Raw genomic sequence first — 26475 nt, forward strand, 5'->3', positions numbered from 1 at the left:
AACTCATACTTAAATTGATTTTTTTTTTCTATTTTAAAGCTCCCTCTCTCCCTGCACATAATCAGCATTCAGCTCAGGAACTTTTTTTAAAATTTTATTTTATGTTAGCAGAGCCATATTAAAATGAAAAAAGTTAAAAAAAAAAACAGATAAGTATTAACTAGTTAGCATATTTTATTATTTAGTCAATCACAAGACTCCTTACTTGATGCAGTTTTACAATTTCGCTCCCTCTTTTTACCTAGAGTTATGAAATGAGAAAAGAATATTCTTATAATTTGGAGGCATCCGATGTACCGTAACATTGGAAATGAATACCGGCCAAAGAAAAGAAGTTAAATACATAGCATGCTGCATGTTCCAGTGGAATACCCAGAAATTAATTTTAGGGACTTTTTAATGCATTTCAATGGCATTTAAAATTCCATAAAGTAAATTTCATGTGATTTTCCAAACCCATCGCAGATCTTAATTTTTTTTAAAAGAATGTAGATCAGTATTAATATTGTTCCATAATTTGTTTCATTGTTCTGTTCTAGGTTATGACGGAATGGCAAGAGGATGGATTTGTACTACGATGTTAAGACGGTGTTCCTCCCATTTGTTAAAAACTTTTGGACTGTTGTTTGTGGTCTCATTTTTGTGGATCCAACTGCGCATTGTAAACATAAAGTCAGATATGTTTGTTTCGCACAAAAATCATTATAGTGATCCAGAACTTGCATTCTTTGCCAATTTTAGTGCCATTGTAAATTCTGTCAACAGCACGACGCCTGCTAATCTCATATTGCTTTCAAATACAATAGAAGAAATAAATGTTTTACAAACTGTTGCAAACCTAGAAAAATTTGGACCACTCAATGAAAATGATGTTGTAATTGTGATACAAGTACATAACAGAGCTCAATATCTCTATGCATTAATAGAATCGTTAAAGCAAGCACAATATATCAATCAAACCCTTCTGGTGTTTAGTCATGACTTATTTGATGTTCATATCAATGCCCTTATACAGAGGATTGATTTTGCTAAAGTAAGTATGTTTGTATTTTTGGTTTTTTAAAAATCTTATCAAAATTAAGTGTGATGGTCATTTTATAGTTTTTTGAATCAAGTAGACCAATGCTATCACACATAAGACATTTCTTATTTCTTTTGCATTCTTTTCTATTCCAAAATTGTAAAGGGTTTTTTTAATCTTAAAAAAAAATAAATCATTTGTTATTACTTGAGTTAATCTAAATTTCAAATTTGCTTTCTTCTATGAAGTATCAGATAGGAATTGATAATTTTCTTCATGTGTTCCAAAACGAAAAAAAGGTCACAAAAAGTCTGTTTTTATTTATTTTATTTTTCCTGTTTCTAATTTCACTTCAGCTGTATTTACAAGGTAAACAAAATACTTTTCAAAACCTCAAACATTTCTTGGATTTTAAAATTCACACCATATGAAGAATAACCTAAACTACAATAGAGAACCAATTATCCGGGAAGTTCGGGAACATCGCTGTCCCAGATATCTGAATTTCCCGGTTTTTTGGATTTCTAAAAAGCTCTATTGGCCGATTGTTTCTAAAACTTAAATTACTATCATAAATAGTAATGCATATTAAAATAAAAAGGAAACAGCTCAGAAATGCTTATAAGTATCGAAATATTAAAAGCTAATTGTAAAAGAAGAATTAAAACACCAAAAGCATAAGTTATTCATAAGAACTCAGACCCTCACATTCAGGTTGGAAAAGAAAAAACCCCCACCACTTTTTGATGTTTTAAAACAAAAGAAAATGAAGGAAATGGCAAGAAACAAGTTTTTGAATGTAAATGTGCGATTTTTCTACTAAGTGTATGAAAAAATTCGTTTTCATGAACACGTTTTTTTTTTTTTTAAATTTTTTTTTGTGTTTGCGATTACGGTAGTTATTGATAACTATTGCTTTTGCATTAGGTTAATATCAATAGAACTTTGATTTATGAGTTCTTAAACCTTATTACGGTCTTGCGTTTTATGATTTCGAGATTCCACAATCTACTATACGAAAATTCGCAAATCTGGTTTTCGGCGTTTTCCGAACTTTTGTGACGTCACTTATGCTTTAAACGGCTTTAATTAACTTGCTTTTTAATTCAAGAAAATATTTCTGAAATTTTACCCTGAGTAAAGGATAATCCTTTGAAGTTTGTTTTTTGTTTGTTTGTTGTTTGTTTTGTAAACATTGTCCAGGGTTATATGTGAGTAATATGGTATTTATTAAGAAACCGTTCATAATCTTTTAGGTATTTCAAAAAAATGCTTAGTTTTTAAAAATTTGGCGAAAATACATACTTATTAAAAAGTGCCGGGAAAATCGGCAAAAAGTTGCCGGTTTTCTGGTTCCCCGGTTTTTTGGTTCCTGGATAAAAGGTTCTGCACTGTACTTAGAAATACAAAAAAAGAAATGTTGGGGAAATTTAATTTTTCTTCCTATTTTACCTATCACAAGCAAGACTTATCAAGGGCAAAATTCAGAAAATTTTTAGATGCTTTTCTTCAAAATAGTCTTGGGGCTGGGACTCCTGCACCAGAAGATCGGAAACACTTCCTAACTTCAAGTTCCCTTTTCCCTTAGGAAAAAATTTAAACCTGTTGAGAACTCTGGTATTATATGTCCTGCCAAGGGGGAAACCATCCTTTTTCTTTAACTTGTTTTTTCATATTAGGCAGTATTATGAATGCAAGCAGCAGCTGAAAATTGCCCTTGATATCAAACAATCCATAAAGCATTGTTAGATTCACAGATTAATCCAATATCTGTCCTCTGTCTGTGGTCATGATGTTTTGTAGTGTGATAAATTCTTTTTTTAACTTTGGGGAAAAAAATGTTAGCAAATATTTTCTTACAGGGTTGTTTCATTTTGAACACAATGGGTTTAAAACGTTAAAGAAAAAATTAAGCAGTTTGTTTTAAAAACCATATATCCCCCAAAAACATAATTTCAAATCTATGGCACCCGAGTTATTCCAAAATTAGAATGAAAATCATTTGCAATTATTTTCAAATTTATTTTATCTTATTGTAATACCCTTAGCCGTGGGGTCCAAAAAGAGGGGGGGGGGGGGAGAAGCAGGGCCCTGTGTGAAAACTTTCTGGACATTTAATGTGTTTGGTACCTGAGTTGTTCTGAAGTTAGAACAAAAATCATTTAGACATTATCAAAATCATTTGGAAAATCATTTCCATTTATTTCACTTTATTTTGCCTTGTGATGTACTATTTTATTAGGATTATAGATTCCTCATACAACCAGTCTTGGATGGATTATTCCAAATATACAAAATATGGAATAATATAAAATGATCAATAGTAAGAAAGATAATAAAAAAAAAGAGTATGTCGTGCAAAGAGATCACATGCAGATTTTTTAAATGAACGAGTTAAATGAACGGATTAAAAGAAAGAACAATCCTCTGATGAACGGATCATTAAAAAGAACAACATTGCCCACCTCTGTTATCCTTGTAATTTTAATCGTTTCAAAACATTTTTGTTTCTCACAACTTGCTTTTGAAACTTTTCATCTTTTATCATTGTGATATGATTTTCATTACAGGCAGATAATTCATGAAATTGAGCAAAAATGTTACCTTTTACTAGTTTTTTTTTTTTTTTTTTTTGTGACTTATTATCCTGGTTAGTATATTGTGTCAATTGTTTGTTTGCTATAATAATGAATGCTCTTTAACCCTGTACAGAAAAACATTTTCCATGTTAGTAATGAAAAATAAATGGCAAATGAGCAATCCCTTTATTCACACATGTTAGTAATGCTTCAAAAAACTTCAGTCATTTTTCCTATGCATCTGCATGGTGAATAGGAAATACATATGCTATGCTTCTAATGATCCTTAATATAATCATGAAGTAATGTTTTGTATGTAATTTAGGTAATTCAAATTTTTTATCCTAATTCCATTCAACTTCATCCAAATGAGTTTCCTGGTCATGATCCAAATGATTGTCCAAGAAATATGAAAAGAGAAGTGTAAGTATCATGTATAATGCATCATCTTAACTATTTTCTTAAAACAGAGCAACAACCTCAATATATATATATATATATTAAATCTTCTAAGCAGGAGAAAGTAAAATTTAGTTATAATTATTATTTGTCTTAGTTCCCTCCCTTTTTATTAGCTGCAAATTAAAACATTCAAATTATGGACATATTTAATACTTTTATAAAACTAGAGCATTTGTAAAATAGAAATTTTCAGGGGAATTAGAGATTAACCTACATAATGAACCCACAGCCAGAAACACATGTGGAAGGTGATATCAGACGTAGATCTGAAGGAACACAGCAGGAGTTAATAAAAACATCTATTCGACATAATTAGTACAAATGACAAACTGATATTTTGGGCTCAAGGTTGAGATGATCCCAAAAGTCAGTTCGTATAACCTGATTTGCAGGTTAATTTGAAATATTCACTGAATTTAAAGATTCGAAAGCAAGGTAGAGTTTTCTTGCCTGTTAATTTGTGGAATAATGTTAGCATATCATACATCAATACTAAAGTCTTTTGAAATTACAATCATATTTTCACAATTTGTATTAAATATTCTTTGAACTGTTCACTAAGTTGAATAGGGTAAACTGCCGGTACTTTACCATTTAGTGGAAGTTTCTAAGAGTTCTATTTAGCTCTCCTGATAAAATCATAGGAAAAAAGTTAAAATTTTTCCTACATGTCAATAAATATATGGCTTTTTATTATAATTAATCCTTTTGTTGTTTGATTTACTATACCTCAAACTATTTTCCAACAGAGTTAAAAATGGGTTTTTGTTATTAATTGACATCTTGCGTTTGGAAAATGACTAGTGTCAGCTAATAACTGACCATTTTTTCTACACAGTAAAATTCAAAATCTATGCTATTAAAATCCAATTGTTTGTGTTATGTGTCTAAAGGTCAATTCTGACTGGCTGTTGGAGAGGATGATGTCATCACACTTGAGCTTGATGATGGGCATGTGCCAGTGATGAACAATGAGGTTCGAAAAAATGCCAAACTTGCCCATTTCTCGTCATATTCGGCTCTGAAAAAAAGTACTAAAGTACTAGTACTAAAGTACTAATACTAAAGCTAGTAATAAACTTTAGTATTACTGTGGCTGCCGCTTATATGAATGACGTCTCTTCTAAACAGGTTAGATTCCATAAACATAAAGCGATGGATTCAATAAAGTGGCTTATTTGAAAATCCTGGATTTTGTTTTATTTTTGACAATTTAATTCAATAAAGCAGTTGATTGAATTAAGCACTGATTCAATTAAATGGCGTCCATTCTAGTACTAAAACTAACTTTCTTGAAAATTTGTAGTTGCCTTTGTAAGTGTTCTGTCCTAACCTCCAATTTAAATTTTGGTTACAACCAGTAGTGTACATTGACTCTGGTGCACCCCTCCCCCCCACAAAATTTATAAATGCGCTCCCCACTCCCATAAGAAATTTGTTAATATAATTTTGATATAGTGTTATTTTATCAGAGCTTGCGCCACGGGGTTGCAATGTTGCTATGTATGCCATTGGTTACAACTATAAATTATAGCAGTGCATTTAGTGAGGTGGTAGAAATTTGTTCTTACAATCAGGTAAAGAGATTCTGCTTATTTGTTCTTGTTTTTTAAGTTTTTGTACTCATTTACTAATACTTTGTCTCATCATCTAACACTGCAATTTTTATTAATGGAACACTATTTTACATTATTAGAATATAATTTTTTAAAGGATAGGAGTTGATTGTCAAGAATTTCAAACATTATGGCACTAAGCTTTAGGCTCAAAGACACTGAAAAACAGCGAAGGTAAAAAAAGAAGCATCAAAAACTGAACAACATTATGGTTTTCTTGTTCTCACATGTGCACACATTTCTTTTGAAACTGTTTCTTGCAAGAATTATCAAAATTCTCAAATTTATAGATGTGAAATTGATTGTAATGTCTGTACCTCAAAGCCAGACTAACGTTAAGTCACATTATCATTACTTTGTAGAAGAGTATCGGGGGGGGGGGGGGATCGGTGGCCGAGTGGTATTGTTTAGCAATTGCTTGCAAGCAGAGAGAGAAGAATTTGATTCCTGCCTACTGCCCTGGGTGTTCAACTGATTTCCTTGTGTTGTAATAAAATCTGAATTGTGCTATCTGTCTTATGTGTTGGAGCAAAAGTCAAACTTCAACCTAAATGGGGCTCAATCAAACGGAAGCCGCTTACAGAGTTTGTATAAAAAGCAACCGAAATGAGCTTTGAAAACATATTTATTGGCAAAATTTCTACTCTTTTTCTCTAGAAATCTGCGAAGTACTCCTCATGGAAGTTGATAACCCTTTGGTACCAAATTTTCCAGTCCCTGAACGCCCCCTGGAAGTCAGCAACCCGTAAAGCTTCTAGAGTCCTCGTCGTAGCGAGTTGAACGGCTTCCAGAATCCAAAACCGCGTCCCCTTTAGTACTCTTTCGACCTTGGGGAATAGGAAGAAGTCCGGTGGTGCCGTATCCGGCACACAACGCTCCTTTTGCTCATCCGTCAGGTGTTTTGGCACCAGCTTTGCATAGATCTTCCCCATGCCCATATCGTTCTTAACAATGTCATGAACGGTCATCTTATCCATCCCGACCTCTTCTGTGATTGCTCTGATGCTCAGACGATGGTCAGTGTTCAACACATCACGCACTTTTTGCACATTTGGGTCCATGTGACTGGTTGATGGACGTACGACGCGCTGTTTGTGTTGTACGTCATGACGGCCCTCTCGGAAATTCTTATGCCACTGGAGTTCTGGATAAAGGTTCCTCACCGTAAAACTCATTGATCATTTGAAGAGTTTCCCTAGGCGTTTTCTTGAGTTTGAAGCAAAATTTGATGTTAACACGTTGCTCGATAGTACGCTCTATTTTCACTCCGACAAGATCACTAAACACGCACTGCTCTCTCGCGCGACGCTAACCCTCCAAGTGTTTGGAAGCAACTGACTCGGGTCCCCTCCCCTTCCCTCGATCCCCCACCACAACTAAAGCACCAACAACCAGTTTACAAACGTTTTACCTGGGCGTCACAAACTCAATCCGGTTACTTTTTACACAAAAACTTGCATGTAAGCCTCAAAAACGGGTTAACGCCTTCATTATCCATCACCTTGGGTGCTCCAAGGGGCATCAGAAACAACAGAATATCTGGTGCATATGTTGCATATAACACTGGTAAATAATTGTAAAGGATTTTTTTTATAGAATTTTTGTCTCAAATGGAATAAGACTCTATGTATGATGCAGTTAATAACCTGAAAATTTGCAGTTTTTAATGTACATTAGTCTGGTCTTGAGGTACAGATATGTAGATTGACGCCTTAGAGGGAGAAAGGGTGATCTGATTTTGAATATAGGGTTGCCACTGGCGACTAAAAAGGAGACTTTTGCAACGTAGGCGACTATGGCGACTTTTTTGATCAAAAACGGCCTAAAAGCAACTAATTTTCAAAAATGAGCGACTTTTTACAATTTTAGGCGACTTTTTTCGTGTTTTGGGATATTTATTGGAAAAAAAAGAAAGAGCGATAGGTACTATGTGCTTAACACATCTGTCGAGAAAAATGCTTCCTCTACTTTAGATTTCAATCCTTTTGCATCTTGTAAACATTTTAATGTTTTTGACAATCGGAAATTATTTTGGCATACTCTATCTTTTATAAACTTATTTTATGTTTTATTTTGATTAATAATAAATAAACTTCGCGGATTAATTTTCCCGTATTTCAGATTTCAATCTTTTTGCATTTTGTAAATATTTTTATATTTTTAACAATCAGGGTTAAGTTTGATTGTATGCTACCTTAGATTAACTTATTTTTGTTTTATTTTAATAACTAACAAATTTTATAGAATTTCGATGACAAATAGATGCTTCTTTGGTTTAAAGAGCCAATTAAAATCTAAACTCAATACAAAAACCTTATTAGACCAATCATTTCATATGGTAGTGAGACATGGGCAATTAAAACAGAAGGAAATTGGCTGCTCATTTTTAGCTTTAAACGTCTGAGTGGATGCTAAATGAAGACTAATTATAGGACACTCTTTGGCAAAATACCAATGTGTAAAAATAATGAAGGAAGTATAAAAAAATAGCATATGGGCACACAAATCATATAAAAAAATATCTGGAGGAACTAAGAAAGTTAATAGACTTTAAGAAAAACAAAAAATTGAAAAGATAATTACAAAAAAAAAAAAAAAAGCAGAGAGAGGAGTAAACGAATTGTAAAACAATATCAACTGAACAAAGACAAGGCAGAAGTGAAATTTTCCATTTTGTCATCAAAGTTTAAATGTTCAAAATTTTTAACTATACACTAATATGTTTGTTTCCATCACATATGAAACTCAATTTATAACTTCTTTACGTTTTTAAAACCAGAGTAAGTATGTTTAAGTTGCCTTAATAGTAAAAAAAATATCTGAAGGTTTTTTCTTTCACTTTGAGACACTTAAAACGTGATGTTACACGTAACATCTTCGTGACGTTATGTGAAAAGTAACTTGCCTTTTTAAAACAGTAATTCCATCAAAAAATGCTAGAAATGAACGAAGTAAATGTTGAAACAAAAGTTAAATCTGAGAAGTTAAGTTTTGATTTGCTTGTACTTACTAAATGTTGTGATGTTTCAAGATATTGTATTGTGTGGTTGTGTCATGCAATGTAGTTTTTGAGTTAGCAAATTAAAAAATATATATATTATTGGTAAAAGCAACGTTACAAATTCTAAATGCAACTTAACTCTTCCTCTAAGGAGACTATTTTTTAAATTTGAGGCTACTAAAGCAACTATTTTCAAGTAAAATTTTGATGGCAAGCCTAGAATAGGACTGCAGCGGTAAGACATCTAAGCCTCAGAATAACAGTACATACTACTATTGCTCTGAGGCAACAATATGGGGAAAATATTTTTAACCAAAGCAAAAAACTAACTAAATTAGTTTTTGATGTTAGTACCATCTACAGGGTTTATCCGGAAAGTAATGAGCCTCATTTTTTAAAAAATACTTTTAATGATCAGATTCTTACAAATACTTAAAAATCTTCAAAGTACGACCCTTCTGCGTCGATACACTTTTGCCAGCGCGATTTCCATGAATTGAAGGCTCCCTGGAAGTCCTCGACCAATAAGCTCTTTAGAAGTGACGTCGTAGTAGACTGGATGGTTTCCACGGTGTCCCAATGTTTCCCCTTAAGCACTCGTTTCAGTTTGGGAAACAAAAAAAAGTCGGGCGGGGCCAAATCGGGACTGTAGGGTGGCTGGGGAAGCGCGTCGACGCGAATTTTGGTCAAGTAGGAGGTCACAACAAAGCTGGTCTCTGGAAGCAAATCTTTCGCATGCCCAATTCTTCCGACACAATCTCATGGTCAATTGTTTTCGGCAAGTTCAACGAGTCAGACAACAAACGAACACTCATTCGGCGGTCTGAGTTCAACAATTAGCGCACACAACTCGCATTGTTGTCCGTTTTCAAGGTTGAAGGGCGTCCAGATCGGGCCTCGTCGGTGACATCCTCACGACCCTCTTTGAAAGCTTTGTGCCACTTTTTTGCCTCCGAATAGGACATACAAGCCTCCCCGTAACCCTCCTGAAGCATATCAAAGGTTTCCTTGGCAGTTTTGTTCACTTTGACGCAAAATTTTATCGCGTAGCGTTGTTCAATCGTTCTTTCCATTTTTAGTATGACAAGGGCGCGAAACAGGGGTCTCCTTAAAATGACGTCCTCACCGTTTCAGAGCTCGGAGGCGACTGAGGCATGGCTCGCTGAAAAGCTTAGCCCCACCACTTCCAAGCGGTCGCGCCGCTCGGCGGTGTACGGTCGCGTCACAATAAAATAAGGCTCATTACTTTCCGGACAAACCCTGTATATGTGTGAGAAGGTGACATGAACTTAGGATAAGAGTTCCTCTCAGTAAGCATAAAAAATATGCGTATATTTATGGTTGTTTTAAAGAATGGTTTATTTTTAACTAATTGTTATAAAACTATCTTAACAGGGCTTTACAACAAGGTTGCAATAATGCTAAATACCCAGATTTGTATGGGCACTATAGAGAAGCTAAATTCACACAAACAAAGCATCATTGGTGGTGGAAAGTAAGTTTTCAGTTATATTTTGAATAAAAAGTTTCCTGAACTATATAGTTATTTAGCACATGATTATATTCTTTGAAGCAGTGTACTTTTTGATTCATTTCATATTTATCTTTGTAAACCAGCAAATCAGTTCAAAATGTTTAGAGTGCTTTTAGGGAAAAGCTTGTATAACTGTTTCCAATCTTTAAAACTCTTAATACATACATTGAGTAAGATAAAATGATAGTTATAATGAAACTTCCTCTTCAGCTCTTCCACTTCAGCTTACGCGGTAGAATATATACTGACCATCCCAGTTTAAGTTTTAAAAAAAGTAACAACTAAGTTGTTTATAAACACCTTAAAAGGATTTAAAAAAAAAAGACTTTCCAGTTTTTAACGAAGAACTAAAGAATATTATCTCTTTTAGGCATCATTTTTGAAAGTCGATTTGACTTTATTGGTAGAAAGAAAAATCCAGAGAAAAGAAAGTTTCATAACATATCTCATTGCTGATGCATACAACCATAAAGATCGATCGGAACTGTTAAAAAAATTCTGAGGCTTAAAAGAAGTTTACTCAACCTCCCCTTCCCTCCATTTGTTTTTGAAATCTGAAAATGTATTTATTTGAATCCCTTTTAATACTTAGAAAACAGCCATCCATTCAATAATGTGTATTTGCTTAAAATATTTTTTTTCAAGGATTTTTTTTTGAAAGTGATGCTACCACTATGATGTACATATTACATAATATGTTTTTCTAATGAATTCATTACTTTAATATCTACTGTATTAATTGGCTGTTAATCATTTTAAAATACCCCATTTAAAGTTTTCTGTCGTGATGAAAGGTATACGAAGCAGAAAAATTGCGGGTAGGGCTAAAAATCTAAATATTGTTTATAAATTGACCCTTACATTTGAACTGGTGGGAGAAATATGTGGTTGGGATTAGTAAATAAAAATTGTTTAAGAATTTTTATTCTTTGAATCACCATTCAACATCTTCCATTATTTCTTTATCATCTTCATCACTATCATCAGAAGAGGGTATATAATATAATATCAAAGTAATTCTTGATTTGATGAGCCAATATATGCCTTATCAACTTCTTGAATATTTTCAAGAAAAGTGTTAGCATCTCTGGTTTTCAATTGCTGTGAAGAAAGATTGTCTGAGATAGTTTCCTCCCACCCTCCAAATGACAATAATATGAAGCAGAAAGAATTCCTAAAACAGCTATAAAACAAATTTATCTTCAAAAACGGAAATTAAGAAAAGAAAAAATGCTTAGAGTGTTTAGGTAAATGATTTTTTATCTTTTTGTAGAAAAACGTATTTAGTTGAATTTTTAAAAATTAATTCTGTAAAATATTATATTAACAGTATTTACAGTAGGGGCGGGTGGGCCATAATGAGACAAAAAACACATATTTTTCATTTTTTGTATATTGGTGAGTTCTAAAGCACAGAAACATACTTGATTATACTAAAGGTATTAAGTTATAGTATATTGCAATAAATTTAGCTCATTTAAAGTTGAAAAAAAGTTATGATTCTTTATAAATTCGATATCCCCTGACTCAAGCCCAGGGTTGCAAAGGAACATATTATTTTTGCTAAATGCATATTTCAAATGTTTAAAACTTTTTTTTCTGACATACGAAACAATTTTAATTATAGTAAGCAAAAAAAAAATAAAACATTGGGATTTAAAAAACAGGAAAAGAATAAAATAATAAATACCAAATATTAATTGATAGTTATTACTGATTGAACTTATATAATTATTTTATAAAATTATTAATTATAATTATAAAGTGCTTAGAAAGAAGTACCATGTTTGGCAAACTTATCAACACCTAACTGGTTTCTAGTTTTGTTTTGTAGAAAGTTGTGTATTAAAACAAAAAGTTCGCTTGTAATAATTAGTTAAAATATAAATATCTTTAAATCCAGCCTATTTTTATTGTTAAATTTCTTTTTTGTAAACTAAAACAAGAAGTAGACAAGTATCTCATCAAAAACAACCCTGTTGTAAAAATTTCCCCACCAAGAAAACCTTTAACTTTTCCGCACAAAAAAGAAGGACTTCATCCTAAACCCCTAAACCCTCAGCCTTAAAAAGTTATGATATCTTGTTTGCCCGCCAAGTATCTGCCAAACTATCATCCTCCCTGTTCTCCTCTTTCATCACATCTACTGCTGTTAGAACCTCCTCCCACCTTCAACTCTTCAGAAATATGGATAGATCCTTTAAATTGTTTATCCTGTTTGGCAAAAAGCTTTTCAAAGTGAAGTGGTTGCTTGGTGAGCAAAAAGCTTCCCTCCAAACAGGATAAATAATTTCAAGGATCTATCCATGCTTCTGAGGAGTTGAAGGTGGGAGGAGGTTCTAATGGAAGTAGCTGTGATGAAAAAGGAGAAGAGGGAGGATCATAGTCTGACATACTTGGCGGGCAAACTAGATATCATAACTTTTTATGGCTGAGGGGTTTTGGGTTTAGGATAAAGGCTTTCTCTTTTTGCGGAAAAGTTAAAGGTTTTCTTGGTGGGGAAATTTTTACAACAAGGTTGTTCTTTATGAGATATCACATCTTTTTGAATTGATATTATTACTTTGTCTGTATTTTTAGAATTGAGAACTTCAAGTCAGAAAATTTTCAATTGAAACAACATTGTTTAGTGTTTTTAAGGAATAATAATGGCAAGCCTAGTTTTACGTCATTTTCTGACCATTTAGATTCTATGTTCGTTTTGTGAGAATTGAGCTATTTAAATTTTATAGCAATCCTTGTATCCTCCCTGTTGCATAGAAAAATTCTTGGATAATAAAATACTATATTTTAAATTATATTGTTTTCGAATATTTTACAACTTTGCAATAAATTCTATTAGTTTCTTTATTTGACGGATTATTCAGCATTTTCATGAAGGTTTCTTAAAATGCTTTACAGCTTGCGGGCTATTTTAATCTAGCTTTTCACTTTTTATTTTATGACTTTTTTCTTAAATTGTATTTACGTTTTATGGGAATATTTTAATTGTTTGGAGATTTCTTTCTTTTGATTTAGGTCTTTGTCTTGTTTAATGCCTAGTTTTGTTTAACAGTTCATTAAAAAGACGAGAAAGCATGTTTTAACAAGCAAAAAAAACTAAGCCATTAAATATTTTAAATTTGAAAGTGTCAGAAGAGCTATACAACTGTACTCGATGTCAAATGGCGGGTATCCCAAATTTGCCACAGCAACTGCACATGATGCTCTTTAAAAGTCTTGATTAAATTAATTGCAAAAATTTTGTCTGTTAACAAATTACTGTCTGTTTAAAGTAAGATGCATCATATTCATATGCTAATAGTTTCATATAATATGTTATGCAAAATATTCTAATGGTTTACCCCCCCCCCTTGGGGGGGACAGCATTATGGAATCTTAAAACAGAAAGAACAATGAGCTAACAAACAACATAGAATTTTAAAACAGAAAGCCTAATGAGCTAAGTCCACGCGCATGCACAGTTGCTGTGGCAAATTTGAGGTATCTGCGATTTAAAGTTTAGTTGCAACGGTTGGATCTGTTTGTCTTGATTGAATTTCATTTCCTAAGACAACTTTGAACAACTGTTAGATCTGTTCTAACCTTGCAATTGCAGTCCGAGATAAACAAACCCTATGAGCTGAGAGTAAGTACATAAGAATTTAAGGGAAATTAGTGATTTTCAAACTGTAATTACTCCAGCCAATGATGTCTTTGGGGGTTGAATTTTTTGTATATGTACTCCATGACCCCCCAAGAATATATATACCAAAAATCATTACCATAGCCCCCCAGGGGCTGTGACAACCCCGGGAAGGTACAATTTGGGGGTAAAGACGAGGGGGGGAGGGGGCGCCAAATGGCACAAAAGACACATCAATAGGGCACAAGGAATGTGCAAAATTTCAGCTTGATTCGTCTTTTCGTCTTGGCTGTAGCCCTGTCAAAGAAAGTGAAAACTTTTTTGAACAATGATTTTCTAACTTGAATTCCTTCTCCCCCTGATTGTTCTGGGGATTGTATTTTGGTTTATGTCGTCAGGGGCCACTAGAAATTTAGTACACCAAAAATCAACTCCGGGGGTCTTCATGGGGCTGAGATACAGAGGCGTGGAAACCCCAACTTGTTCTGTCGTGTAAACTGTTCCTTACAGGGGTGATTGTGTTCCGGTATTTTACCGAATTTCTGGTATTTTCGGACGTATTTCCGGTATTTTTATGTCCGAAAATACCGGAATTATGTTTTTTTTTGTTATGCTTTTATCTTCCTACCTCCGCATTTTTTTTAAAACTATATAATACTCATCAAATATACCTGCAAGAGCCTTAAGATGGACAAATGTCAGGATAATTTGTATAACACCACTCAAAAGTAACTTTGTAACCCATTAAAAATTTAATTAAATGTCCACACAATATTTTGACTCAGAACTATTTAATACTATGTCAAAGGTGCACTTAAGTAATAAGGGCCAAAGATTACACCCCCCCCCCCCCCCGTTCTAGCTTTGAAACTTTCAGGTATTTTTTGATGAACTCACAATCACCCCTGTCCTAAGTCGCCTTTTTCTTTCTTGGCGGTGGATTTGCTTTTGTTGGCTGCTGTTGTTTGGTTCTCTTGGCGGCCGGGACGCTCCCGCATCCTGTGATTCTACACTTACTTATTGCTGCTTAGGCCGCCTGAGAGACATCTTATTGTGGCCCAAAAAATTTGTCTCATTGGGGCCCAAACAACAAAATAAAGATTTTTGCTTCATATAGTTAAAATAAACCATGAGTTAAAAATAATATAGCTGAATAATAGAAGATTAAAGTGTCAGTAACAACATAAGCAACAACAATTACCTTAATTGTTGAAGTTTTTCAAGATTGTGATAGATGCAAGAAATTATCCAAATAACTTTCAGTGTGTCCAAACTGATTTTTTTCTACAAAACAAAGCATAGAACAGCATGAAAATAGGAACTCTGGGAAGCATTTTGGTTGTGTTTAGTCGTCCTAAGTGGCAGTAGCTGTTAAAATTGTATTTATTTTTGAATTTACAATATCATTGGTGAAATGTTCATATATCTGATTTTAGCTCATGTCTGATTGTGGCCCACCCTTCCCTTTACGTTGGAAATAGAATAATATACGAAACAGACAACCTAAAATTAGGATTCTGTTAACACAAAAAATCTTCTTTCGTGTTTTTTTAAAATTAATTTTTGAATTTTGTTCTCCAAAGTTTTGCATTCACCATTGCTTTGATGGTTCATACAAGTAAAAATGTGTGGCTCTTTAAAGCCAAAAAAAAAAAAAAAAAAAAAAAGAAAACATGGGGAAATCAATAAATGTAAAGTTATTGATTCTATTAAAAGTTATTTACTGTAATTATAACATTATTTTATTAATAATGAGGAACTTCATATTCAATAACTGTGTGTGTTAAAACATTATAACAATGGCAAAAAAGCACAAATAGCTGTAAGAATTGCAGAAATGTTTCATGATTACAAAAACAAGGCAGAGAAACCGCTTTTGATACTACAGTGAAACCTATAAGTTGACCACTAGCATTGTATTACTTAAGTGGTCAACTTATTAAGGTTGATTTACTGGGTCTATGCTAAGCATTGGCCATTGTACCAAATAGAATAAATTTGTGAATTGGGCAAGAATCTTTGATTTGGCAAAAATATTAGTAAACAAAAATTCTCAAATTTCTACAAAATAGAAACTAAACACAAGTATACTGCATATCTAAAATACAAGCACTTGCATTGTATCTTTTATTCCCATTGTATTCCCAGATTTATATGATATAGAACTAACACTGTACCTGAAAAAAAAAAAGGTCAACTTTTCAGCTTTTATTCCAAAATGGGTGCTTTTCCGCCTGTCTGGAAAAGGTCAGTTACTACATAGGCGAAACTCAGGAGGTTTGACCCACTTTCTACAAACATAGTTTAAAAAAAAAAGTTTCCATAAGTAAAATTCATAGTTGACTTTTTTCGAGAGGAAATATATCTGAACAACTTTTTACATTGTTGTTTTTTATTAAAATTATTTTTTTTTATTAGCAATTTTTCAAGAGCATCCAAAATGGGTCAAACCTTACCACTTGGAGGGAGGTTTGACCCACCATAAGGGAGGTTTGACCAACAGAGGTTAAAAGTTATGAAAACTATACTGAAATGTTCATACATCTGATTTACTACTCTTATATGGTACAAGCAACAATTATATCAAAAGAAAATCCATAAATTTATTTAATGACATGAGAATATTTCCACGTTTCTACTCACTGCCTGAAAACAAGTGTAATTTTTGTTTTATTGTTTGCTTTTTAAAAATACATTTTTAGTCATTTTCTTACTCTTTTTCATATTATGCATTTTTTCTATCTCTGTTTTGACAGGGGTGTTCATCAAAATTCTAGATGTGATCCGTTTTCTACCTCCTTTGAATTTTTTAGAACCTGCTTTGGCAAATGGGCGTAGCTGTTTAGGTGTCACGAGTTGTGAATTGGATTAATAAGGGCCTGTATGGGTTGAATATCTTAATAAGTATATTAAACAAAGTAGAAAAGAGAGCAAATTTCAGTTGTGTTTAGTTTGATCAGAATTATTCACAAACAGGAAGTGTTTACAGTGACTATTATCTATAATACTATCTATACTACTATCTATATTAAAGTGACTTTAATTACAAGTTAAGAGCAACATTTATTTCATTTGAACCAAACACAATCTTACTTAAAACAAATAAAATACATTGTTTTAAAAATGTTACACCATCAAATGAAATTAAATGGGGAAGTTTGACCCGGGTCATACCTCCCGTAACTGACGTGGGTCGAACCTCCCTTAATAGCCATTTTAGAAAATATAATAAAAAACATATTAAAATAAATTGAATTTTTAAAGTAAGTATACAGGCTTTTAGCACCTTAATCAAGGTATACAAATAATGCAACTTACTTCTGTAAAACTGAATGGCAAATCGCACAGAGGAGATGAACTTGCTACGAAAAATTTTACTTTTTTGAGTGAGAAAGCTATCACACGCGATTTCTTCTTAATTGTACTTCAAATTGGCTAAAAAATAGAAACAACTTTTAATTGGACTTAATATCATGCTGCCTTCCAGTGCTCACCAGTTACAAACGTGTTTAAATATGAAAATGATAGGGTGTATCAAAGCACTCATGTGGTCAAACCTCCCCAGTCTCCCCTACATAGCTATAGGGTATAGAATAAAATGAAATCTTAACAACTATTTATATTAATTTTTATTACTGTGATGTTTTAAAGAGAATCCAAGCATCTTGTAACATTTTTCAATATTATCAATGTTAAATACTGCTTGGAAGAAAAGACAAAAACAGTCACGATTGTCTGACAGTTTGTAATTTCAGTAATTTAAGTTCTTCTAGTTGACTAATTTTTATAATTTTAATGTTTTTCAAAAGTATTCATACTGTTCAGCATTGTAATGAAAAAAATTTGTTTCCAAATACATTCTCTGAAAATGCTGAAAAATTAAACACTATACTAATTCATTTTAGCACTATTTTTATAATTATATTTTTCTAATTAAAATGTATTAAATATGATTTTTAGGTGAATCATCTCATGGATGGTTTACAAATAACTAGTAAACATATAGGACCAGTTTTATTCCTTGAAGAAGACCATTATGTTGCTCCTGATTTTCTTTACCTACTTAGAATGATGGAGAATGCCAGGATAATGTAAGTAAATGCATATTTCAGGGTAAATATTTACTGTTTGAATACTATTGTAACACACTTTGTTTGTCTGTGGAGGATATCCAAGAACTGGCTAATGTCAAATTCTCTGTAGGTTACTGAAGCTGTAACTTTCGTTGCAGAAAGGGTATGCACATGCAAATAAATACCAAATCTTTCTTAATTTTTATGAAAACATTTCATATAAACAAAATGCTATCTTGAATTTCCAATAGTGTCACATTTTCAAAATTCATTCAAACAAATCCAGCTTGCATAGTTAAAGTTTTTTTAAACACATAGATAAGGATCAAGCCAGTTGGTGCAGGAAACCACGAGAACACCCTTCCAGTACTATTTAAAATCCACTTTCACATAAAACTAGTCCCATCTCAAAATTCAATTATTTCATGCTAGCGTTCCAATACTGGACACGTTATGAATTCACCACGATAGGGATGTTTTTATCCCTATCCTTAATTTGTTTTAGTGTTCTAACCAGTAAATTGAAGACTTAACCAAATTTTCATTTTAAAAACTTCTAGTATTTAAATAAGTAACATTTGGCGTATGATATAAAAAAAAAATTATTGTGGCATGCAGATCTAAGTAATATAGACAAACATGTGAATGCCGTTAACATAAATTTTTTTAACTTTGCAGTTAATTATATTTTTTAAGCACATTTATGCTTTATTAAATTTTATTGTTTAATGACAAATGCTGGCTGCAAGTTTTGAGGTTCACCTAATTAATAGCACTGAACCAGGCATAAATATAATGGAAAAATAAAAAAACATGCTGGTTGCTTAGTGGTTCTTGACTTGCTTTCAACTTTACATTTTTGCTATTATCCCCGTCCTAAGCTTTGGGAGGAGTGCAGCCTTTTTTTTTTTTGCAGAAATTTTTTATGAAATTATTCGAGTTGGCAGATGGTTTTTATTTTTATCTAGGTCGGGATGCAAATAACTATTTTTAAAAGTGGGAGAGTATTTAAGTGGCATCACATCAGGTTTTCAGATGTTCAAATATGAAAAGTGGTACAATCAAGTAAATGAACTTGCCTAGCTAGTAAACTAACATTTTTTTCCAGTGAATGTCCATTCCTGTTACACTTACATCCCCTTGATTCTTACTGCCAATATTTTTATGAAAAAGTGGCTCAAAATATATTTGAGACATTTAAAATCAAAATGAACTTATTCAATTTTCCATTATTTTTGCAAAATCAGGTCTAATCATATTCTTAGTGCATTATCTCACAGTGGGAGCCAAAAAGGCTTGATCTGGTAGAAAGCTTGTTAACAAAATTCTCAAATGATAATGGCTATTTGCCAATAGAAATACCACATGAAGGAATGGATACCAAACTTTAGGGTTTGTACTAGTATGTAAATGGTGATGAGTTACTACTCAGTTACACTAGAAAAAAGAATTGCCTAAAAGAAAGGCTTAATAATGTATGTTATCCCAAAAGCTTCAACTAATATTAATTCTTTTTCTGTCCATGAAGGAAGTGCCCTCTATGCAACATTTTGTGTCTTGGAACTTATGTAAAATCTTATAACTATGCTGCCTTTAGTAAAAAGGTAAGAATTACAAATGTAAATTTTTATGTGTCTCAAAGCTTTTCACTGAAATGTTATATTTAACTAATTAGATTGTTTTTATTTTCAAATTGAAAAGAAATAATTTCAGTTAAAAAAGTAAAAATATGGTGTTCATTGTTATAACATTAGATATTTTTGTTCTTTAACATCTATTTTTCATATGTATATGTTCCATTTTCATGTAAATTATATTTAGATTTTTTTAAAAAAATCTGCTTTTATGAAAACTTACTGCGGAGATTCTTTTTTCAGAACCATGTTTTATCTCATACTTTTCTCTTGGGTATAAAATTGTACCCATGTAATGTTTGGTGTCACAAGTGTAAAGAATACATGCTTAATTCTGTCTATGTAGAAAAACTTAAGCAATCTGAGCATCATCAATTTTTTACACTTTTAAATATTGTGCATATTTTTGTTCTGAAAGTTCATCAAAAAGAACTTTGTAGCAATGATTATATAATGGCTTATGTGTTCATAGTTTACTACTGATTTTATGTTTTAAAAAAATGTTTATGCAGTAATTATATTTACACAATATACCACTGTGCCTAAGAAATTGTTTCTAGTTTTATCCTAGCGATAGCTTAATGAGAATTCTTTGCACTTTAAATTGATTTATCCTTGATTGACAAATTCAAAAACATTTGCTTTGAAAATAAATGTGCATAACAAAGGTATTGCATTATAATATCACTAATGTCAATACTTTTTGTTTTGAAGTTTTTATTTCTGCCATCACTTGCTATTGTTTTCAAAATCAAGAAGATTTTTGCCTTTATTTTCCTTGATGTGTACCTTTTATCAAAAAAAAAAAAAAAAAAATGTGTGGCCTTTGCTTGATAATGCAATATTCATTGTTCCTGCACACTCAAAATTTTAGATGCTACAGTTCATATTTTCAATATTTAAAAATTAATTTTATGTTTTGTAATTAGTTAAATCTATTATTTTATTATAAACTAATGTTTAATTATGAATTTTTAAACTTTTCCGGTTATGATGTCATTTTCGCTATGACTGCACTTTGTTGACAGTCCCAAAGGTGACATGATAACAAAGTACGACTGTGTATCTTAAATTTAAAAATACTATGAAATTTCAAAGACAATAGAGCACAAGATTTTGGGCGAGAAGGCAGTTGCGTATGTGTCTAAGTTTAAATTTTATATAAAACCGGCCACCTGCAATAAAAATAAGTTATTTTTAAAAAATTTTAAGGAGTGCCACTGTGTACATGTAAATGTATGTATGCAATTCATGTATGCATACAATTTTGTTTTTCATTTTAGATAGAAATAGTGAAGTGGCTATCAAGTAAACACAATATGGGAATGGTGATTAACAGGTCATTGTGGCAGCAAATAAAAAAGTGTGCCAAGGTATTATCTTATTTCTTCTTTTGTACTTTTATATTTATTGTTTGGGATTATGTGTTTTGCTGTATTTATTTGTATTATATGAAATATAACTTTTGTTTTCGCTGTCTGCTTGTTGTGTACATTTGATCTCTGAAAAATTTGGCTTTTACTCTTAGAGATACTATGACATGCATTCCAAAGTCCTGTGCACATAAAATGTATAAAGTGCATCCTTGAGATGCATATGTATTAAGATTTCTTTACCCCCTTTGCAATCCAGTATTTTCCCTGATAACTGTTGAGCAAATTAAGGTTATGTTCCTTGCTGGTGCAGAAGGAGGTTAGCAACCCAAGTAACTTTAAATATTGACATTAGTATGACCAATTTTCACTGAGATACGAAATGCAGAGTTAAGACTTTAAACTCAGCATTTACTTCTTCTGGGGACCTTCTAGCAGCTGATAATGTAAATTTTATGCATAGATAATGTTTTTTTTTTTTTTTTTGGTTTTTTTCCCCCAACTTGTGTAAGCTTTTGAAGTGTGTTTTTATGACTTTTGGCACAATATTCATTTTTCTTTTTCAGTAACAATGAAAAGGATATTAATTGTATGTTTTTCATATCTTCCCCAGTTTACTGAAGTCATATTTAAGGAAATTATTTCCAATAAAAAATTATACTAACACAAAAAAAAATTGAAACATTTGACCAAAATTCAAGGATATATTTGAATTCAAACTTTTAATGCTTAATTTAGTTTTTATATATATGTATCTATATATAATAATTATAATACAAGTGAAGAATGTTGAAAAAAACCACACCAAAAGCCCATAGATGCTCAACACAGCAAAACTAAAAGGCCAAGTAAATATATAAAATATACAAGCAAATAACAAGTTATAAACAATTTGTAAAAATAATAATGGGATATATATATATCAAAAATCTGCATTCATTTTTGACATATGGTGCATTTAGCCTTATGTAATCCTGAATGTTAGCTTTTTTGGAACGGGACATCCTACTTTTAGTTTTTAAATTTTTTGTTCTTTCGACCATAGGATGAAGTTTCCACTGCTGATGAGTACTGGCTTCATCTCTGTCATTTAGCCATGTTGTAACTTTGTTGTTTTATTGATATTTATATTTACCTGGCTTATTTGTTTAGTTGTTTTGCGCATCTTTAGGCTTGTGGTTTATGGTATTCTATTTTTTTTCTCTTTAATATGTTTTCAATATATATAAATATGTATTTCAATATATATATTCAAATTTTTATCTCATAACTGTGCATCTTCTTTTGACCATTTTTGCAATGGAAAGTCTGCATCTAGGACTGACAGTTGCAAAAATGCATCATGAAAGTTAATTGTTGAAATAATGCATGAATATGCATAGCAAAGTTGTGTAAGTCGTTCATTGAACATTATTGTTTTGTTCACCAAACATTGTTGCAATTGTTTCAAATTTTAATGCAGTGTACAGCAGAAATGAGATATTATTAGTTAGACCTTGAATTAATTTTTCTAGGCATTTTGTTCCTTTGATGACTACAACTGGGATTGGTCATTACAGCATGTGAGTGCAACTTGTTTGCCATCTCCATTAACTGCCATGGTTGCTATTGCACCTCGCGTCTTTCATATAGGGGAATGGTACGTTCATAAGTTTCATATAAATGATTTATTGTTAATTTAATGGATGTTACAAATAAGCTGAATCTCTGTGTTTTGAGTTATATATTTTATGAGAAAAAATGTTGAAAGCAATTCATTTTTTTGTTCTTACAGGGGTCGAAGTAGTCCTATGTATCCTATATTTTCTATATTTTCAAAAAAAGCATCAAAATTGTTCTATATTTCCTATATTTTTCAAAAGTGTCCTATATTTCCTGTATTCCCATTTTTTACCCTATATATCTTTTAAAAAGAACAGTAAATAAGCTTTGACATCAGATAATCTTTTCTTTTTGTAGAATTTTGGAATCGTGGAACGTAAGTTCCTTTTGATATTAAAACATATTTTGTTGTAATAAGTGGAATTTTAATGGTGAAATCGCATCGCTTTATAAAATTTCGGGTGGAGTGGTTGGATCAGGAGGACATTAATGGTACAAATATTGGTGCATGGTGCACCAAAGGAAAAGACGATTTTAATGCTTTTTGCCATTTTTGCAACTGTTCAGTACCCATAAGCAATAGTGGATTTTCACAATTGAGGCAGCATGCTAAAACATTCTAGCATCTGAAAAACGTCGGGAGGATCCCTCTTAAGCCCTGTTTATTGTTAATACAAGTGGTAAAGGTATCAGTTTAGGTATAAAATCAAAGAACAGTGGAATTAGTAAAAATTTTGTTTAGTTATTTAGTCTATAAAGTACACTGTTTTTTCAAAAATTATTCTTCCAACTACAGGAAAGTCATTTCAGTTGTAAGTTATAATTTTGTTTGCAGTTTTTTTTAAACAAAATCATTGATAAAAATAACTAAATAATATATAATAAGTATTATATCTTTTTTCATAGCAAAATTATTCTTATAATGTGTCCTATATTTGTCCTATATTTTTTGTGGAAAATGTCCTATATGTGACTCGATCACTTCTACCCCTGTTCTTATTTTCTCACATTGTAACCCAGCAAGGAAAGTGACAGAACTCAAAATTTTGAAAAAAAAAAAAAAACTACTTGCGGTACCCAGCGATGCCTTGCTAAGAATTTAAATGGAGTCCATTAAATAAAAAAAGTACCTGTCCCCCGTTCTTATGTGAAATGATAATTTTTCTTCAACTGAAATGCGTACACAACTTTTCAAAAAACCTATTCAAGTCTCTTTGGAATTCAAAACTGTTTGCCAAAACGCATAAAAAGATATCTGCCTGTGGCAACCAGCTGTTTCCCCTTCCTATTTAGGCAGCCCCAAAAGGAGGGAGGGAGGGTGTACACTTATTTCCCATTTTGTTGAAAAATAACAAAAAGCACATCCACTTTTATGTGAATGCTTTATTTATTTCAAAGTCAGGGAATGTGTTGGGGGGGGGGGTGGCATTGATCATCTGGGTTGAAGTTCCTTAAATACCGGCCTATCTAACTCTTACTGACCATCTACCTATATCAACTTCTATATTTATTTTTCGATCTATCTGTACGATCAATGCATATCTATCTCTGATGGCAATTAACAATCATTTTCTATGTATATAAAACAAAGATCTTGCAAAAAAAGTGCCCTTTATTTCATTAAAATAACACCAAAAAAAAAAAGCTCTCTGTTCCCCATAGTGCTCAAAAGATTTAACAAAACTCACTGCTTTTATTGAATCAGATGCACACAAATATGCAAGGCGAAATAGCAACACCAAAACGTCGGGGGGGGGGGGGGGAATAAATGAATAAAATTCCTAAATGGAAAAAAAAGAACCAAAAGCAAGAGCTGCAGTTCGATCATGTGGCCTTGACATCATTGCCATGAGGTAATGACCATCATAAATTAAAGATTGCTATAACTTCTGCTATGCTTGGTAGTTAAACCCAGGAAAAAATGCGAAATAAAGGGTTTTTTTTTTTTCAAAAATTCATAAAAAGTACAAAAATATTTTCATTTGCAAAAAAGTGTTTTCATCATACTTAAAATTAAATTTCCTACATTTGAGTGCAAAAATTATTTTTCTGGCTTAATTGGCTCAAGGTCTTTGGGGTAAAAGGTACTAAAAACTGCTAAAAATCACAAAATATTGAATAAGTTTTTTCTAATTAAAATATCAATGTAAATTATAGCCTTATACTACCCTGGGCAGGTAAAGGGCTGAAACTGCAAATTTTTCATTTTTTTGCATTTTTTCATCCATTGTACATTAGCTTTACTGCGCACGTTTGCTGATTTGGTTTTCGTTTTAAAAAAAGGTGCGAAAAAACATCTAATTCCGACATTTCCCAAAGGTAAGCATTAAATCCAAAATGTGTTTCTTCAAATATATGAAAGTCTCATTTCTGGCAGATATTGCTGCTTACCTGCCCACAGCAGTATAGCCTACCGCAATAGGTAGACTATTCAACACAAAAAGAATTTTTCAGTTTGAACCAGTAGTTGCCTGAGATTGGCACATTCAAATAAACAAACAAACTCCTCAGCTTTATATTATTAGAATAGATTGATTTAAAATCTACATTTAATGCTCTTTCATGCCACAAGCAACTCGCACAAAGATAGTTTACGTAACTGGTGCATGATGGTGTTAAAACAATGTAATCAATAGCTACAAGTTATTGAAATTTCCTAATTTAGAAGAAAAATTTTCGAACTGTAAATGTGCATTATTAATGTAGACAACAAAAACTAACCAATAAACGTATTATCATAATAGTTTCGAGCATATTGTAGCATTGCAGACTAAATCACTTTTAACTATTATTTCGTAAAACCTTGATTTTCACCATTGCTCCCCCCCCCCCCCCCCCCCCCCCGAGTTGTCACTTTTCTTGCTGGGCTGTGATATGATGTCGAAGCAATTTGTGCCATCATATTTCTGATTGGAAAAATATCTTGTAAAACTTAAATTTTAAAAAATAAAATGAATACTTTCAAGTATGGAATACAGATTTTACAGCATTCATATATTTCCTTATATATTTTATAAACTTCGCATTTTGAAAGTAGTTTTTAGATGTTTTCCCTTATCCCCCATCACATGTCCCTTATGAGCCGGATGTCATTTCAGTATTCATTAGAAACTTGGCTTTTCTTATTTTTTATGCTTTTGCATACATTATAATCAGTTGGATTTGTAAAGTACAGTCTGACCTCCATTTATAAAAAAAGCATATTGCCGGGGAAAAAATTCGTATAAACGATCTTAGTTTAACATAAAAAAAATCTTAATATTTTAGAATTAAAGCTAATTTTCGTGTAAAACCCAATTTCTAATTTATACAAGCATTGGATAAAATGAAATTCAATAATTAAAAAATTAACTGAAACATTTACTGAGCACTGCATAGGTTCTAAAAAATCAACTGTAATTCCATTTCATGTTTCTTAGTAAAAATTGTCTAAGTTTCAGTACTTTTATAACAGCTTTTCGATTTCTCATAATAGCAGGCACTCTGCTTGTGGAAATACTAAATTTACCAGAAATGACATTTTTGCGCCTTCATTCTTCGTCAATTCAACTTGATCTGCAACATTAGGGGATTTTCGTTTTGATTTGTAATTGAGAGAAAAGTAAAATATCAATCTACTTAACTTGAATGATTTTCATTGAAGCTAAAAAGATTAGGAATGATAATCAACAGACAACTGACTTGACTACTGACCGATTGATTTTATTGTAATACTGGTTGCAACTAAGATTGAAAATAAACTTGGGGGGAATTTAGAATTCTAAAACAGAATAACGTCCTATCTACACACCCCTCAACCCCATATTCCTTATGCATTTCTTAGCAACCTTTAGTGAACATAATTTTTTTTCCCTAACCTTCGTTTCTCATGAGACAAAAAGTCTTAAGTAGAAAAAAAAAAAAAATCTATGAATGTCTCGAAAGTTTTTCCCAATATATATATATATATATATAT

General features: G+C 31.9%; 1 protein-coding gene across 1 annotated transcript in view; it reads left to right on the forward strand.

Annotated features, from left to right (window-relative positions):
* Positions 1-26475, forward strand: part of LOC129218349 (alpha-1,6-mannosyl-glycoprotein 2-beta-N-acetylglucosaminyltransferase-like) — a 44126-nt gene that overhangs the window by 14889 nt on the left and 2762 nt on the right. Inside the window, exons 2-8 of the mRNA XM_054852593.1 lie at positions 540-1033; positions 3926-4023; positions 10075-10174; positions 17799-17929; positions 19440-19515; positions 20829-20918; positions 22433-22557. Of these exons, the coding sequence (XP_054708568.1) occupies positions 540-1033; positions 3926-4023; positions 10075-10174; positions 17799-17929; positions 19440-19515; positions 20829-20918; positions 22433-22557 (1114 nt within the window). The remainder of the gene's footprint in view (positions 1-539; positions 1034-3925; positions 4024-10074; positions 10175-17798; positions 17930-19439; positions 19516-20828; positions 20919-22432; positions 22558-26475) is intronic.

The sequence above is a fragment of the Uloborus diversus genome, chromosome 3 (genome assembly GCF_026930045.1).
Source record: "Uloborus diversus isolate 005 chromosome 3, Udiv.v.3.1, whole genome shotgun sequence".
NCBI lineage: Eukaryota > Metazoa > Arthropoda > Arachnida > Araneae > Uloboridae > Uloborus > Uloborus diversus.